At 45.1% G+C, this 13,946-nt stretch overlaps 1 protein-coding gene across 3 annotated transcripts in view; it reads right to left on the bottom strand.

The window, feature by feature from the left end:
• The window catches only part of KLHL3 (kelch like family member 3), a 95,003-nt gene extending 81,257 nt beyond the window's left edge, over positions 1 to 13,746 (bottom strand). The window contains exon 1 of one of the 3 annotated variants that reach the window (XM_081827021.1): positions 13,506 to 13,746. Coding sequence is in view for 1 of the 3 variants with exons in the window: in XM_081827019.1 (XP_081683145.1) it covers positions 12,916 to 12,971 (56 nt within the window). In the remaining 2 variants the exon portion in view is untranslated. Of the gene's footprint in view, positions 1 to 12,915; positions 13,141 to 13,505 lie in introns of those variants that run through there. The other 2 variants (XM_081827019.1, XM_081827020.1) reach the window with 2 other exon arrangements.
• Positions 13,747 to 13,946: the final 200 nt, after the last annotated feature.

Here is a 13,946-nt window from a genome sequence, read left to right as displayed (position 1 = left end):
AATGGACTATCACTGTTATGAAAAGAAGGGCTATCTGTGTGGGCTAAGTGAGCAGGTGGGGACTAGCAAGAGTCATTCATAATTTCAAAGTCCTCTGTACTGGAGACAAAACACTCAAATCCCTATGGGATGCCAATTAGATGCCCAACTACTTCTGAGCAATATGTCTCAGCTTTATGGGGGGGTAGAAAAAATTAGCAAAAGAATGAACACCCAAAAAAGGACTTTTTTTTCCCAAACCGATGAAACTATTCAGCTCCAAGATCAAGTCCAGGACCTTGGAGTTACCTCTGTTCTAAGAGGAAAACAGAACCTTCTCCACTTGTGTAGATTTGGGGACTCACAATTCACTCAAACTCTAGCTTAAAGATAGTTTGCTTTGCCTTTGCCTGGTGTGCCTCCTTCCAGGCGACCACCTAGACTTGCAAACTGACTGGAGAAAGGGGCTTCTGTGGTTAAGAGAATGTTCCAGAGACCTGATAATCTCTACAGATCTTACAGTGAAATTTGGAACTATGGGAACATTCAAATACAACCAGCAGGGACGCCTGGGTGGCTCAGTCGGTTAAGTGTCTGCCTTTGGCTCAGGTCATGATCCCGGGGTCCTGGGATCGAGTCCCGCATCAGGATCCCTGCTCACCGGGAAGCCTACTTCTCCCTCTGCCTGACGCTCCCCCTGCTTGTGCTCTCTCTCTCTCTGTCTCTCTGTCTCTCTGACAAATAAATAAAATCTTTAAAAACAAAAAAACCAAATACGACCAGCATGCAAGACCTACAGTTTGTCTGACCATGACAGACTCCATTGGCTTCCTTCCCCACCTTCAGTTCAGCATACAAATATAAGGTCACAGTCATCTGAACTTTGGGACTATTCGAATTCTGGGGCAAGGAGGTTACCTGAGCACAGGAAGATAAATATCAAGAGATGCACAAAAGCATATGATTAGAATGATATGTTTAAGGAGGTAAAAAAAAAATCTCAAAAACAGAAGAAGATATGATCAAGGTGAAGGAGTACCCAGTAAAGGTGAAAATTTTCCTATGAGAAATTCCACAAGCATTATTTCTTTTAAAGTCAGTGTCTTTCAAAGAGGAACATATGGGAAGGGAGAAAAGAAAAAAAGGAGAGAGGGAAACAAATCATAAGAGACTCTTAAAGACAGAGAACAAACTGAGGGTTGACAGAGGGAGGTGGGTGGGGGGTGGGCTAGATGGGGGATGGGCATTAAGGAGGACACTTGGGATGAGCATCGGGTGTTGTATGTAAGTGATGAATCACTGATTTCTACTCCAGAAACCAATATTGCACTATATGTTCACTACCTAAAATTTAAATTAAAAAGTTAGTGTCGTTCCCTACACCAAGGCTAGAAAGATATTAATTTCTATTTTCTACTAAAAGTTTAACAATTTTGCTTTTGACTAATGGCGGTTATTTTATCTGATGTTGATTTTTATGTCACGATGTGAAATATGGATCTAATTTTTTTCCCATACATTCCCCTTACTGAATACTTATTTTTCCCACTTATCTGTCATGCCACCTTAGGTCACATGTCAAAGTTCCAAATACAGGGATCTATTTTCAGACTCTCTAAGCTATTCCACTGGTCAGTTTATCTGTCTCTACACCAGTACCACATTATTTCTGTAACTTCATTATAAGGCTTGATACTTGACAGGGCAAGTCTTCAATCCTGCTATTATGCTTCAAATGTGTCTTCACTCTTCCAGTTTCTTTACTCTTTCATGCAAATTTTAGTATCAGTTTGCTCAATTCTATGAAAGACTCATGGGATTCTGAAGGAAACCACATTGAATTTATAGATCGATTAGATTAGAAATGACATCTTTCTGATATTATGTCTTCCGGTCCATGAACATGGAATATCTCTCTCCATTTATTAATATTCTTTAATGTCAAACCTTTTTATTTTTCTATATGATGACCTTACACATATTCAATTAAATTTATTAAGTACTTTAAGATTTTTGTTGATTTTTTACAATAGCAATGGTGTCTTCTTTGAATTGTATTTTCTGATCGCTACAGATTATAAAATGCCATTGATTTCCACAAATTTCTATCCAGCCACCTTACCAAACATTCCTATTTCTTTGAAGAGTCAATAAGGTGTTCTATGTAAACAATCATATTAACCTGCATATACTGCCAGAGGGTTTTTTTTTTTTTCTCTCCTTTCCAATGCTTAGGCCTCTAATTTTTTTTTTTTTTAAGAAATTTTGCCCTGCTAGGATGGCCACAGAATGTTGAACAGAAAGTGTGCTAACAAATATTCTTGTCATCTTCCTGATTTTAAAGATGATGTTTCTAATGTTTTCCTATTGTTCATGTTTATTGTAGGATTTTTACAGATGACCTTAATCAAATTAAGAAAATTCCCTTTTATTTTATTGTTTTTAATAATAAAATTATACTGAATTTTATCAAATATTTTTGTGAATCTAATGAGCTGATCATATGGATTTTTCCCTTTAATCTTTTTAAGATTTTATTTATTTATTTGTCAGAGAGAGAGAGAGCAAGCACTCAAGCAGGGGGAGCAGCAGGCAAAGGGAGAAGCAGGTTCCCCACTGAGCAAGGAGCCTGATGTGGTACTCAATCCCAGGACCCTGGGATCATGACCTGACACTTAACCAACTGAGCCATCCAGTCCCTTCCCCTTTAATCTTTTAATGTAGTAAATGATACTAATATATTTTCTAAAACTAAACCATACTTGCATTCCTGGGATAAATCCAGAAACTATAAAAAGACTTCACAAATATTCATTATAAATGCTGTCTTCAAATTATAAAGAGACTTAAAAGCCAAGGGGAAAAATACGTAATTTGGTATTGATCAGAGAACAACGGAAGGTTTTTGACAGGGAACTAATAAGATTAGAGCTCCTAAAAGGCCAGTGGACAGACATTATTAGTTCTGTTTCACATATATGGAATAGGGCCATTTTGGAAACACTGACAACACTCTCCAGTGTGACTAATGAACAGGAAGGCTTGCTCTTCCTTGTTGTGTGGCTCTTTGCACTTTCTGGCCTGCCAAAATGGTCCAATAATGAAGTAGCCCTGTTAATACAATGTTGTGTTTACCAAAAGGTTTCAAACACACAGATTGTCTATTCAAAGGATTAAAGTTCAACAAAAAGCAATTCATACCAAAGCCAGCTTGACCATTGGGCTGGTTAGGAAATGGGCGTCTGATCTCCCCACTCCATCCAGAGCCCTTTCCACCCTTGATATAGGGGCAAGGGTTGACATCAGAAAGATCCTAAGGCCTCTTTCTTACCCTGCTCTGCACCTCTGTGATAACATGGGAAGTCTGGAGTAGACTATGGATCCCTGGTTTCTGGAAGGTACAAGCTTCTTGGCAGCTCACTGACCTTCCAGGGAGCAGGAAAGTAAGGAAAGAGAGGGGCTGACTGCTCAGAGAAGTTAAGAATCTTGTCCAAAATCACACAGATAGTAAGTTGCAGGGATGGAAGCTGAGCTCAGGTGCCTGACTTGAATCAGCCCAAGCTATTCACCACAGCCTACACTCTCCAGCATGAATATATATATATGCACACACACACATATGCCTCAGTCTAGGGTCACATGCTCAGTAAGAGTTGTTAGATACCACCTAAATCTTTCTCCCTCCATCTGTACCAGATCTTCATTAGTTAGCCCCCATAGATAGCCTACTCCCACTCTCTCAAGGCCCAGATATGCTCAGTTTATGATCCTAGACATGGCTGGTATAACCTCTTCCCTCTCTCTCTCACATCCCTCACATACAGCCCCAAGTGCTCCTTTAATCTATCTCCACTCCATTCCCTTCTCACAGCAACTGCAACCACAACAATAGCCCAGGCCATCGTGATCCCTTGCCTGCTTTACTAAGATAACCTGCTCCCTGACTTCAGAGTGACCTTTACAGAATATCAGTGTGAGCAAGGGACGTTCTATGTGAAACCTCTCACTGGTTCCTCACTGGGTTCAGAATAAATCTCAGAGACCTAGCCTGGCCCTTCAGAACTCTATCATTGCCCTGAAGACTTCTTGCTACCATACTGCTAAAATATTTGCACCTGCCTATATATACCAGGCTCCTTTGCCCTACCCTACTAATTCTTATCATTCTTACCAGCCCTTCAAGCCTCTTGCTGGAAGTCTTCCCTATCACCCTCCACTACCCACTAGATTAATTTCCCTTCTGTGTTCCCACAGTACTCGGTGCTTCCCTCCATGTAATACTGTAATTACCCCTTACTTTTCTGTCTCTCCCACACAGCGCGTTGCTGGGACGTGTTTAACAGTTAGTTGAGAGGAAGAGAGCCCTGATTTGTAACATTTGCCAATTTCCATGGTGTCAATACTCCCACCGTGGCAGATTTCAAACTAACAACAGATCTTACTGAACATGTAGAGTTGGAAAACGATGTGTAACAGCACACCATTATACTCCTATACAGTATTTCCACTACTGAGACACAAGAGACACGATCTGAAAGGCACAGACCACAGTAAAATAACTGGGAAGAGATGAGTTTGGGGTATTTATTATACTCGTTTATAATTTATTCTTAAGTTATAGAATTTATTTTTTTTTTAAGTTTTTATTTATTTATTTGAGAGCGAGAGAATGAGAGACAGAGAGCATGAGAGGGAGGAGGGTCAGAGGGAGAAGCAGACTCCCTGCCGAGCAGGGAGCCCGATGCGGGACTCGATCCCGGGACTCCAGGATCATGACCCGAGCCGAAGGCAGTCGCTTAACCAACTGAGCCACCCAGGCGCCCCAGAATTTATTTTTAATAAAGGCTATACTTCATAGAATGACTCACAAAATTCCTGACAATTTAAAAAGCGGCTCTTGCAAATGGGTGAGTGCTGGTTCCAACACACCACTGCCAACCTTAGACTTTGAGGTCCATGAGAACCAGGATGGTGTCTTATTTCCCTCTGCATTCTGAGCCTCTGGCACATGGCAGGTGCTCAATAAATAACCACTGAGTAAATGATTGGATAGGTGAGTGAACAAGGTATAACTACCAACTATTCCAATCTTTCCTCACTTTTCCTCATTAAAATAATTATGGCTTTGTCCCTCTCAACTTCCCCTCTTTGTACCCCCATAGAAGGGGGTGGGGTTCTTTCTTAGCTAGTCTAGTCCCCTGCACTGGTGATACGGAATAAAGAGGATGCAGGGAGAGAGAGGCATCATCAACTAGAGAAGAGGGAAGAAAGCAAGAAGGGTGGTTACTTACTGTGTCAGTTCTTAGGCTCTTTTCATTCCTGAGGAAAATTCATACAAAGAATAGAAAAGAGAGGACACTTCTATAGAAAGCATGTTAGCAGGGCAGGAGATGGAAAAGCCTCTGAGCCAGTCGGATGTGCAGGGAGTTCGGGGGATCTGCCAAATGAGGAGCTCCAGAGGATCTAGGGTATGAGAGAGTGTGGAGGAGAGGAAAGGGGAGACCGAGAAATGCTGCTGAGCTGAGCATTAGGAACTGCATCCCCTCTGAAAGTCTTCAAGAGACGCAAAGGAAGGTCAGAGAGCGTGGGCTGACGCTGGGCACATAAAAAGAGTCCAAGCACATTATGTTCAAGCTACAGAAGAGAGAGAATAAAGAGAGGCCAAGTCACCTAAAGAAGACAAAACTTGCTCTGAGTCAGAGTAAGACTATGTCAAATTGCTAAAATCCCCAACAAAGAAAGGTTCGTTTAGAAAGGGAAACTGAAAAACGAGAATCAGACAGAGAAAGCCCCTTGTCAAGCTCATCGCACACTATCTAGGAAAGAGATGATTTAATCATCGTGGTCTGACCTGGTTCAGCCTCAGGTCGGATCCGTGTTATAAAGCTTGAAGCCTGTAAACATTCGAATGCCATAACTCAGTCCCTAGCTCACTATGCAGCCTTTGATCAATTTGGTCCTCCTCCAGGAAGGAAGTGAGGAAGAGGTAGCAGGCCCTCAGGAACATCTTGACAGTCATCTTCACTGCAAATTAATAAAGTGCCATCCTGGCTGTTGTACTTTCAGTTCTCATGAAGAGTTCATCAGCATGACTCTGCTTCTCCAAGTCTGGGCAGCAGTGGGCCAGTGACAAAACAGGGTTTCTGTATCTCCAGGGCTCTGGGCCAACTACAGATCTAGCAGGTATCCCAATCTTAAAGTTCAAGGCCAAAATGACCAAATTTAAATTTCTACCTCTGGGCTAATAAAGGACCTGTCACTTGAAGATGTCCAGGCAGCAGGATTCAGGACTAGACTGTGCAGTGCTAGCATTAAGAACCACCACCTACACATGGGCCGCTATAAAGCTCCATTATTCTTCATACCGTTTCAGTGGTGCCGCCTCTGTTCACAGCACCTGCAACAGCCCACATGGACACATGGAAGATGTGCATTGTAAGCTATAGCTCCTGGCTCACAATTAATAACAGCATTTACTGAAAGCTGATAATATGGTAAAGCACGTTGCCCTCCATGATCTAGTTTTATCTTCAGAACAGCCCTTGGGGCTCCTGGGTGGCTGGGTCGGTTAAGCGTCTGCCTTCGTCTCAAGTCATGACCTCAGGGTCCTGGGATCAAGCCCCACTTCAGGCTCTCTGCTCGGTGGGGAGCCTGCTTCTCCCTTTCCCTCTGCCTGCCGCTCCCCCTGCTTGTGCTCTCTCTCTCTGTCAAATAAATTAATGGAAACTATAAAAAAATAAAACAGCCTTGGGCGCCTGGGTGGCTCAGTCGTTAAGCGTCTGCCTTCGGCTCAGGTCATGATCCCAGGGTCCTGGGATCGAGTCCCACATCGGGCTGCCTGCTCTGCGGGAAGCCTGCTTCTCCCTCTCCCACTCGCCCCGCTTGTGTTCCTGCTCTCACTATCTCTCTCTGTCAAATAAATAAATAAAATCTTTAAAAAAAAAAATAAAACAGCCTTATTATCTCCTTAAGCACTGAGATAAAACTTGTCTCAAAGTCCCACGTAACTACTAAGTAGAGAATTAACACTCAAACCCAGGTGTGTCCAACTGCAGGGCCTATGCCCCTAACAGCAATGTTCATTGACTTGGGACAATGTCCACAGCCTATCTGGCCGAGAGAGCTCAAACCTTACGCCCCACTCTCTGAGATTCTTCACTGTGCAGCCCAAGCAGGCCAAACAAAAAGGACTGAACCCTCAGGACCTGTGACATAGCACTGCTTCACTCCACTGACTGCAGGCAAACTGCCGTGTGTATTAGAGCTGATATCATTAACGGTACTGAACTTGGAGCCTTCACCTAAGTCCATCGTGATTTGTCAAAGCTGGCGAGCAGCTGCTGCCCTTCCTACAATGTGCTCCTTGCTAAACCAGCTCAAGAATAGGTATGTTGCTAATCACATTCCTAAGAGCCCAATTCATAGGCAGTTTCCTTCAAAACCCAGGGCGGGGGTGGCGGTTCGGGTGGGGGAGGGGGGTGTCTCTTGCATGGGCTGTGTAAAAATGTAAAACACAAGAGAAACACTTGTGTTCGGGCAGAATGAGACAAAGAGAGAGGAAGACTAAGAGAAAAACACCCCTTGTTATGTGGCATTTGGGGAGCCAAGCTTCTACTCGGGTTGAACAGGAGAGCTGAGCTCTTCCAGGCGTGTGGTTTTGATAGAGGCTATGACAGACTTTCATAAGTTAAAAAGAAAAGTCCAGGAGAGTTGTGCTGAGAGTTTGAAAATCCTCATAAATGATCAAAAGTTACAGATGTCTAGCTTAAGAACAACTGAACTTGTTGAACGGGAAAAAGTCTAAGAATAAGGTATGTTCAAGTTATTTCTTATTGTTTATTAATGCTCTTTTCAGTCTAACCTAGTTTTAGGGTTCATCCAGCAACTGAAAAGAACTAGGTCACTTCTACAATGGCGAATTTCATCAAATAAAGTACTCGCTTTAGAAAACTTACCCCAGGGGCGCCTGGGTGGCTCAGTCGTTAAGCGTCTGCCTTCGGCTCAGGTCATGATCCCAGGGTCCTGGGATCGGGCCCCGCATCGGGCTCCCTGCTCGGCGGGAAGCCTGCTTCTCCCTCTCCCACTCCCCCTGCTTGTGTTCCCTCTCTCGCTGTATCTATCTCTGTCAAATGAATAAATAAAATCTTTAAAAAAAAAAAAAAGAAAGAAAGAAAACTTACCCCAAAATGTTCTTGCCTGCCTCTGTCTGAACAATCTAAAACCTAGCAAGCAAAATCCTGAAAACCCAAATCTGGATATGGGGAAATCAAGTGGCTTCACTGACTTTGTTTTTTGCAGTTAAAAACCTTACTTCGCCAATATTTTCAAAATGGAAAATTTGCTTTCAATTACCATGGTTGAAATACACATCTGCTTCAGGCAGCAGTGATGCCCAAAAATGTCTACAAAAGTTTCTATCCATGACTACTCGGGATGGGAAAGGACTCAAGGACATGCCACGGGAAGAGAGAAAAGGTGAGAGTGCTTAGTACGGGCTCTTCCCCAGGTCTTGCTAGCATTTTACCTGGCAATGCAAAACTCAGCATTTGGAGATATCAGCTAAGTCATGTCTTCGCAAGAAATATGATCTTTTTCTTCATCGATCAAGGGTGAAAAAAAAGCTCTTCTGGCTCTGAAGCTCCCTGAAGTCCAGAACAAGTTTTCCTTAGTAAGGATGAACCATTCTCCTGGGAACTGCTCCCACCAAATCATGTCATAGTGCTGGGCGCATGGTGCCCCTCTCAAGCAGGTGTACCCCATTGCTTCTGATGAAGAAAACCATGATTTTAAGAAAAATGGACAACTAACTCCCCCTTTTTATGATGCTTCTTCCCAAAGTTGTTGTTCTCTGCAAGTCTTACAGATATGTGCCTGGAAGAAAAATTTTTTAAGATTTTATTTTTAAGTAATCTCTATACCCAGTGGGGGGCTCAAACTCACAACCCCAAGATCAAGAGTCGCATGCCCTACCGACTGAGCCAGCCAGGCACCCCTGGAAAATAATTCTTGTAATTGTGGCAATATACATAACATGACATTTTCCATTTTAACCACTTTTAAGTGTATTCAGCGGCATTAAGTACCTTCATGCTGTTGTGCCACTATCACCTCCATCCATCTCTGGAGTATAAATAAGGCTGCTTAGCCCACAAGGCTGATTTCGAGAACTGAAACAAAATCCTAATGGCAAGAGCACTTGCCAGTTTCACTATCTGCTCTACAGACACAGAGGCCCATATACACACACAATTTATCACTGGAGTAGCTGAGAGCCAGAGACCCTTCTCCTTCACAGAACAGAAGGCAGGGTCATCTTCCTCTGACTGATGAAGAAACACTGATTCTTCACAAAGGGAGATGGCCATCTTAGCATCAGCAGGTTCTTTTTTTTTTTTTTTTAAAGATTTTATTTATTTATTTGACAGAGAGAGACACAGCGAGAGAGGGAACACAAGCAGGGGGAGTGGGAGAGGGAGAAGCAGGCTTCCCGCCGAGCAGGGAGCCCGATGTGGGGCTCGATCCCAGGACCCCGGGATCATGACCTGAGCCGAAGGCAGCCGCTTAACGACTGAGCCACCCAGGCGCCCCATCAGCAGGTTCTTTAGAGAGCTGGACAGCTTGGGGGATATAGCAAAGGTGAGCGCAAATGCATAGGTTCTTCTTGAGATTTTGGCTGAACAAAAGTATATCGGGTTCATGATTCCAAACTACTAAGGCATCCAGATGCCTCGGGATGTCTATAAAAAGGAGGATTAAGGTAGGTGCTGGGGAAACCTAGCAGAGGAAATGCCAAGCCCCTGTGGTATCTCTCAATGAGGAGATGGATGGTTCAGGTAGAAGCAAGAGAATGGGCCTGATAAGCTCTCCCCAATTTTCTCATGGGAAAAGTCTCATGTAGTCTGCTTCAGATGATAAATATAGAAAGTCCTTAAAATAAGCTTCAGTTAGAATCCCAGCACGAGTCATGGGGTACAACAGGGCAAGAGATGAACACCAGAGATAACAAGTACCATTTACCTGGTAGTCTGTGCCACAAAAATTTTACTAGATGCTTTCTACATATTACCTCATTTGATCATGACAACAACTCCGTGAGAGATACTGTTATTACTCCCTTTATACCAAAAAAAAAATTATTTGTGAAAAAAATGTGACACACTCAAGGTCACACGGTTTATAAAGCAGATTCACGGCAAGGTCTATGTTATTCTAAATCCCATGCTTTCGATTAAGAGCCTTTTAAGTGAGAAGTTATTTTCATACCCTCATGGCAAAGAAAGAAAATGGTTCGTTAAAAATCTCTTGGCTGAAAAATGTTAATGCTTAAAAACAGCCCCAATTAAGCTGTAGCAGGTTAAGTGTGGAACAAGCACAGATTCAGGATTCCTCCAGTCGCTGGAGGTTTGACATGTGATCCTAGGCCAGTCCTTCAGCTTCTGGGGGCGGGGGCGGCGGGGGGGGCGGAGGGGGTCTGGGTTTCCCAGGGAACTTGTAAAACAAGGCCGCTTCCCCTGTTCTCCGCCTACAAAGCATTCCACTGGGTCAATGACCCGTGCTGAGATAATAAGGCCGATAGCCAGAGATGAACCAATTGGCCAAAGGTTTCAATCTCATCTCTCACCAACTTTCTTCTTAGTTATCAGACTTTCCCCTCAAAAGTTATCAGCTAATTGCCAAATAATTATGCAGCACCTACTATGCATGCAGCTGCACAGCAATGAGCAAGGAGTATTCAGAGGTATGGGCACAGTCCTTAACCTTGAGGACCTGTCTCTGAGTCCGGGGACTTGTAAGATACACGAAACAAAAGCAGAAAAACATCGGGGGTGGGGAGGGGGGCTATGATTCAGCATCCAACTATGGCTACAAACTGGAGAGACTAGAATTCAGAAGAACATCACCTCAAACTAGAAAAGCGGAGGTTATCAACACAAAGTAGGGTTTTAAAACAGCCTTGTTAGATGGATAACTTGGAAAAGAAGAAGGGAAAGGCATTCCAGGTAAAAGGAACTCCAAGAACAAAGGATCTGGGACCAGATAGAGTAGTATACAGGATGTGTGGTCACAAAAGAGACCAGAACATCACTCGGTGGGGGTATGGGTGAGCAGCGGGAACGCAGACGGGGCCAGATTTCAGAAGACGTGAATGCCTGACATGGCAAGCTGGGAACAAAAGGTAGCGAGATGGGTGACGTGGTAAACACTGGAAGCTGCTCAGTTTGGATTGCTTGCCTACTCTCTGCCTCCAGTAAGGGAAAAACAAAATCCAGGGGTCATAAAGGCCAGGACATCAGCCATCCCAGCAGAGAGGCACCAGAGTGCCGAAAAACAAGAGATCTCCTAGAGGGCAAAGGCTCATTACATTTCTGAAAAGAGAACAGAACACAGTAGATGCCCCAAAATGCTCAGGAAGCAGTACTCTGATCCGCTGCTGCTCGACTCACAAGGACCTTTCAGGCCCGACATGCCACCGGTCAAGTAAATCAGCCTGATCCAGAATCTCTAAAGCACCATTCACATCACCCCTGCCCTTCTGCTAGCTATCAGACCAACAGGAGGTGAGGACACTACACACCTCTGTGCCCAGCCTAGAAGACAGGGCTCCAGATGCTCTGCTGCCCAGCAGGCCAAATGGAGTCCAACATCTAAGCTCCTGTTGCAGACAGCACTGAGGGAAAAGCTGCATCTGCAGCACACTCAGGCTAAAAGTCCCAGACTCTTCCTGTGGGAGTCACAGCAAGAAACGCAGTCTCTGGGGCCTCTTCAGACAGGAAGACACCCAACCACCGCGCCAATTCTAACAGGGTCTAGAGATGTTTAATGGCATCACCCTGCCCCGTGAGATGCAGACGTCGGGACAGTATGTGCAAAGGAAAGTGTGCTGAGTTAGGTGAATGGTCATCATTTCACCAGCCAGTTATCATCTGCATCAAAACCGGGCCACTCAGAGCAGCGCACCCCCGCCCAGTGATGCACTGCCTCACCTGACCCCTCCCTGCCTAATGCCTCCTGCCGTCGCCCCACCTCAAGGAAAATGGCAAGCCTTGTTCTCCACCAGCCGCAGACGCACAGAACGAAGAGGCTGACACAACAGGAGGAGACGTTTTAGCAGAGGAATGACCCGCCCCCACACTGCATCAAGCACCTCCAAAATAGAAGAATCAGGTCCCTCAGATAATAGTTTAAAACGTACATGCACGTGCCTGCCAGAAAATAAACTCTTGCTAGTTAGATCCAGCTCAGCAGAAGTACTTAAATTCCCTTCTGTGGATTTCCTATTTCATAAGGAATCCCTGACAGAAGAAGCAAGAGTTCCTCTAAAGCACATACATTCCAGTATCATTCATAAACTTTTCAATGAAAATGAAAGTCAGTTCAGAGCAAGTGTCATCTGAATGGGTTTCTCTCCTTCTTATTTGAACTTGTGCGTGTATACAAGCACACACACACACACACACACACATCCTTTTAGGATAGACATGAGCACAGCACGCTTAAGATTTGAGCACCTCGGTGTGAAAATGTAAGCAGTCCATGCCAGGCCAGCCCTGCTGTGACATCAGGAACCCCCCACCAAAGAAAAACCACCCCCAGAAAGTACCCAAGAAAGGGAAACGCCTCCTTGAAACAGCCTGAGAAAGGCAATCCTGATCCAGCCCATGCAAAACTATCCCCAAACACTAGCCAGGAAGTCCCTTCTTTCAGGGGGCTCCAATGCCCAGCAAACCCAGAACTGCCTTGGCAGAAGCCAGATCTCTGGAAAAGGGGGCTTCCCTGCTCTGACTCTGCCACCCACTGGGATCCACCAGTGGCCCGGTCTTCCGACCCTGCCTCGCCAATGCAGATACAAAAGCTGGAAGCTGCACCACAAGCACACGTTCACACACACACACACACACACACACACACACCAACACACATTTAATACATACATACCTTTCACCCTCCATTGTGCGAGGCCCAGCCGGGGTGGCAGCCGCTGAACTGTGCATGCACCCGGAGATCCTAGCTCTGTTCTCCGATCTCCCAGCCAACCAACAGGAGATCTGATCAGCAACAGTGATTCAGCATGGCTGCAAACGAAGCCTCCTCCCTCTCGGTCCTCCCTCCTCTGACTTACTCCCAGCAGCTTCTACCGCAGAAGCAGCAGCAGCAGAAAATGTCTTACCCAGAGCTCCCTGCAGCCCTTTCAGCAGCTAAAAGCAGCAACCCACTTGCTCCCCCTCCCCCGCAGGCTTGCCGCTCCTCGGTCTCCTAGGAACAGCGCAGCTCCAGCAACCCAAGTGCGGTGCCACCTTTCCAGCTGCCTCCACATCTGCCCAGGCATCCCCAGCTCAGGCGACTAGCCCACCCCGGCGGCTCCCGCCTCCTGCGCCCATCCTGCAAAGGTTCAGGCAGTTCCTCACCAGCCCAAGAAATACTGGCCCCCGCCCCCTCCCCAGCCCCCATAGGCTACAAGTCCGTCAGCCCGGCCAGATCGCTGGAAGGAGGAGGCCCCTCTGTGGCTTGTAGTGGAGTTTATCCACCTGGGGAAATTGGCTTGTAGGTCACAGCTCACGTTCCAATTCCGCCTCACAAAATCTCCGGTAGCTCTGAGAGTCTGACAGATGGAGAGAAGAAGTTAGGGGCAAAAGAGCTGGATAGAACTGAGAATGCGGAGAGAAATTTTATAAAGAGAACAGGAGACAGAGGTGAAACTGAAACAAACGCTCTTTTGCCTCAAGGGGCCAAAGACTATTGCAGCAAAGGAATGACAATGAATACTGCACACATTGATTTCCCTACCCCATACTGAAAGACCACAAATTTCATAGCACAACCGTAAAATATCTTCCTAAAGCACTGAAATTTAACTTCAGCTGTGGCTCCAACTAGTAAGTCTCCCACCGAACCCCCATCTCCAGCCAAAGATCTCTCGTACCCTGTAATCTCCAGCTGCTGAGCCTCAATTTAAACTTACTTAACTC

The sequence above is a fragment of the Leptonychotes weddellii genome, chromosome 7, assembly GCF_054177405.1.
Source record: "Leptonychotes weddellii isolate Sample4059 chromosome 7, ASM5417740v2, whole genome shotgun sequence".
Lineage (NCBI taxonomy): Eukaryota > Metazoa > Chordata > Mammalia > Carnivora > Phocidae > Leptonychotes > Leptonychotes weddellii.
This window is presented reverse-complemented; position numbering and strand designations above follow the sequence as displayed.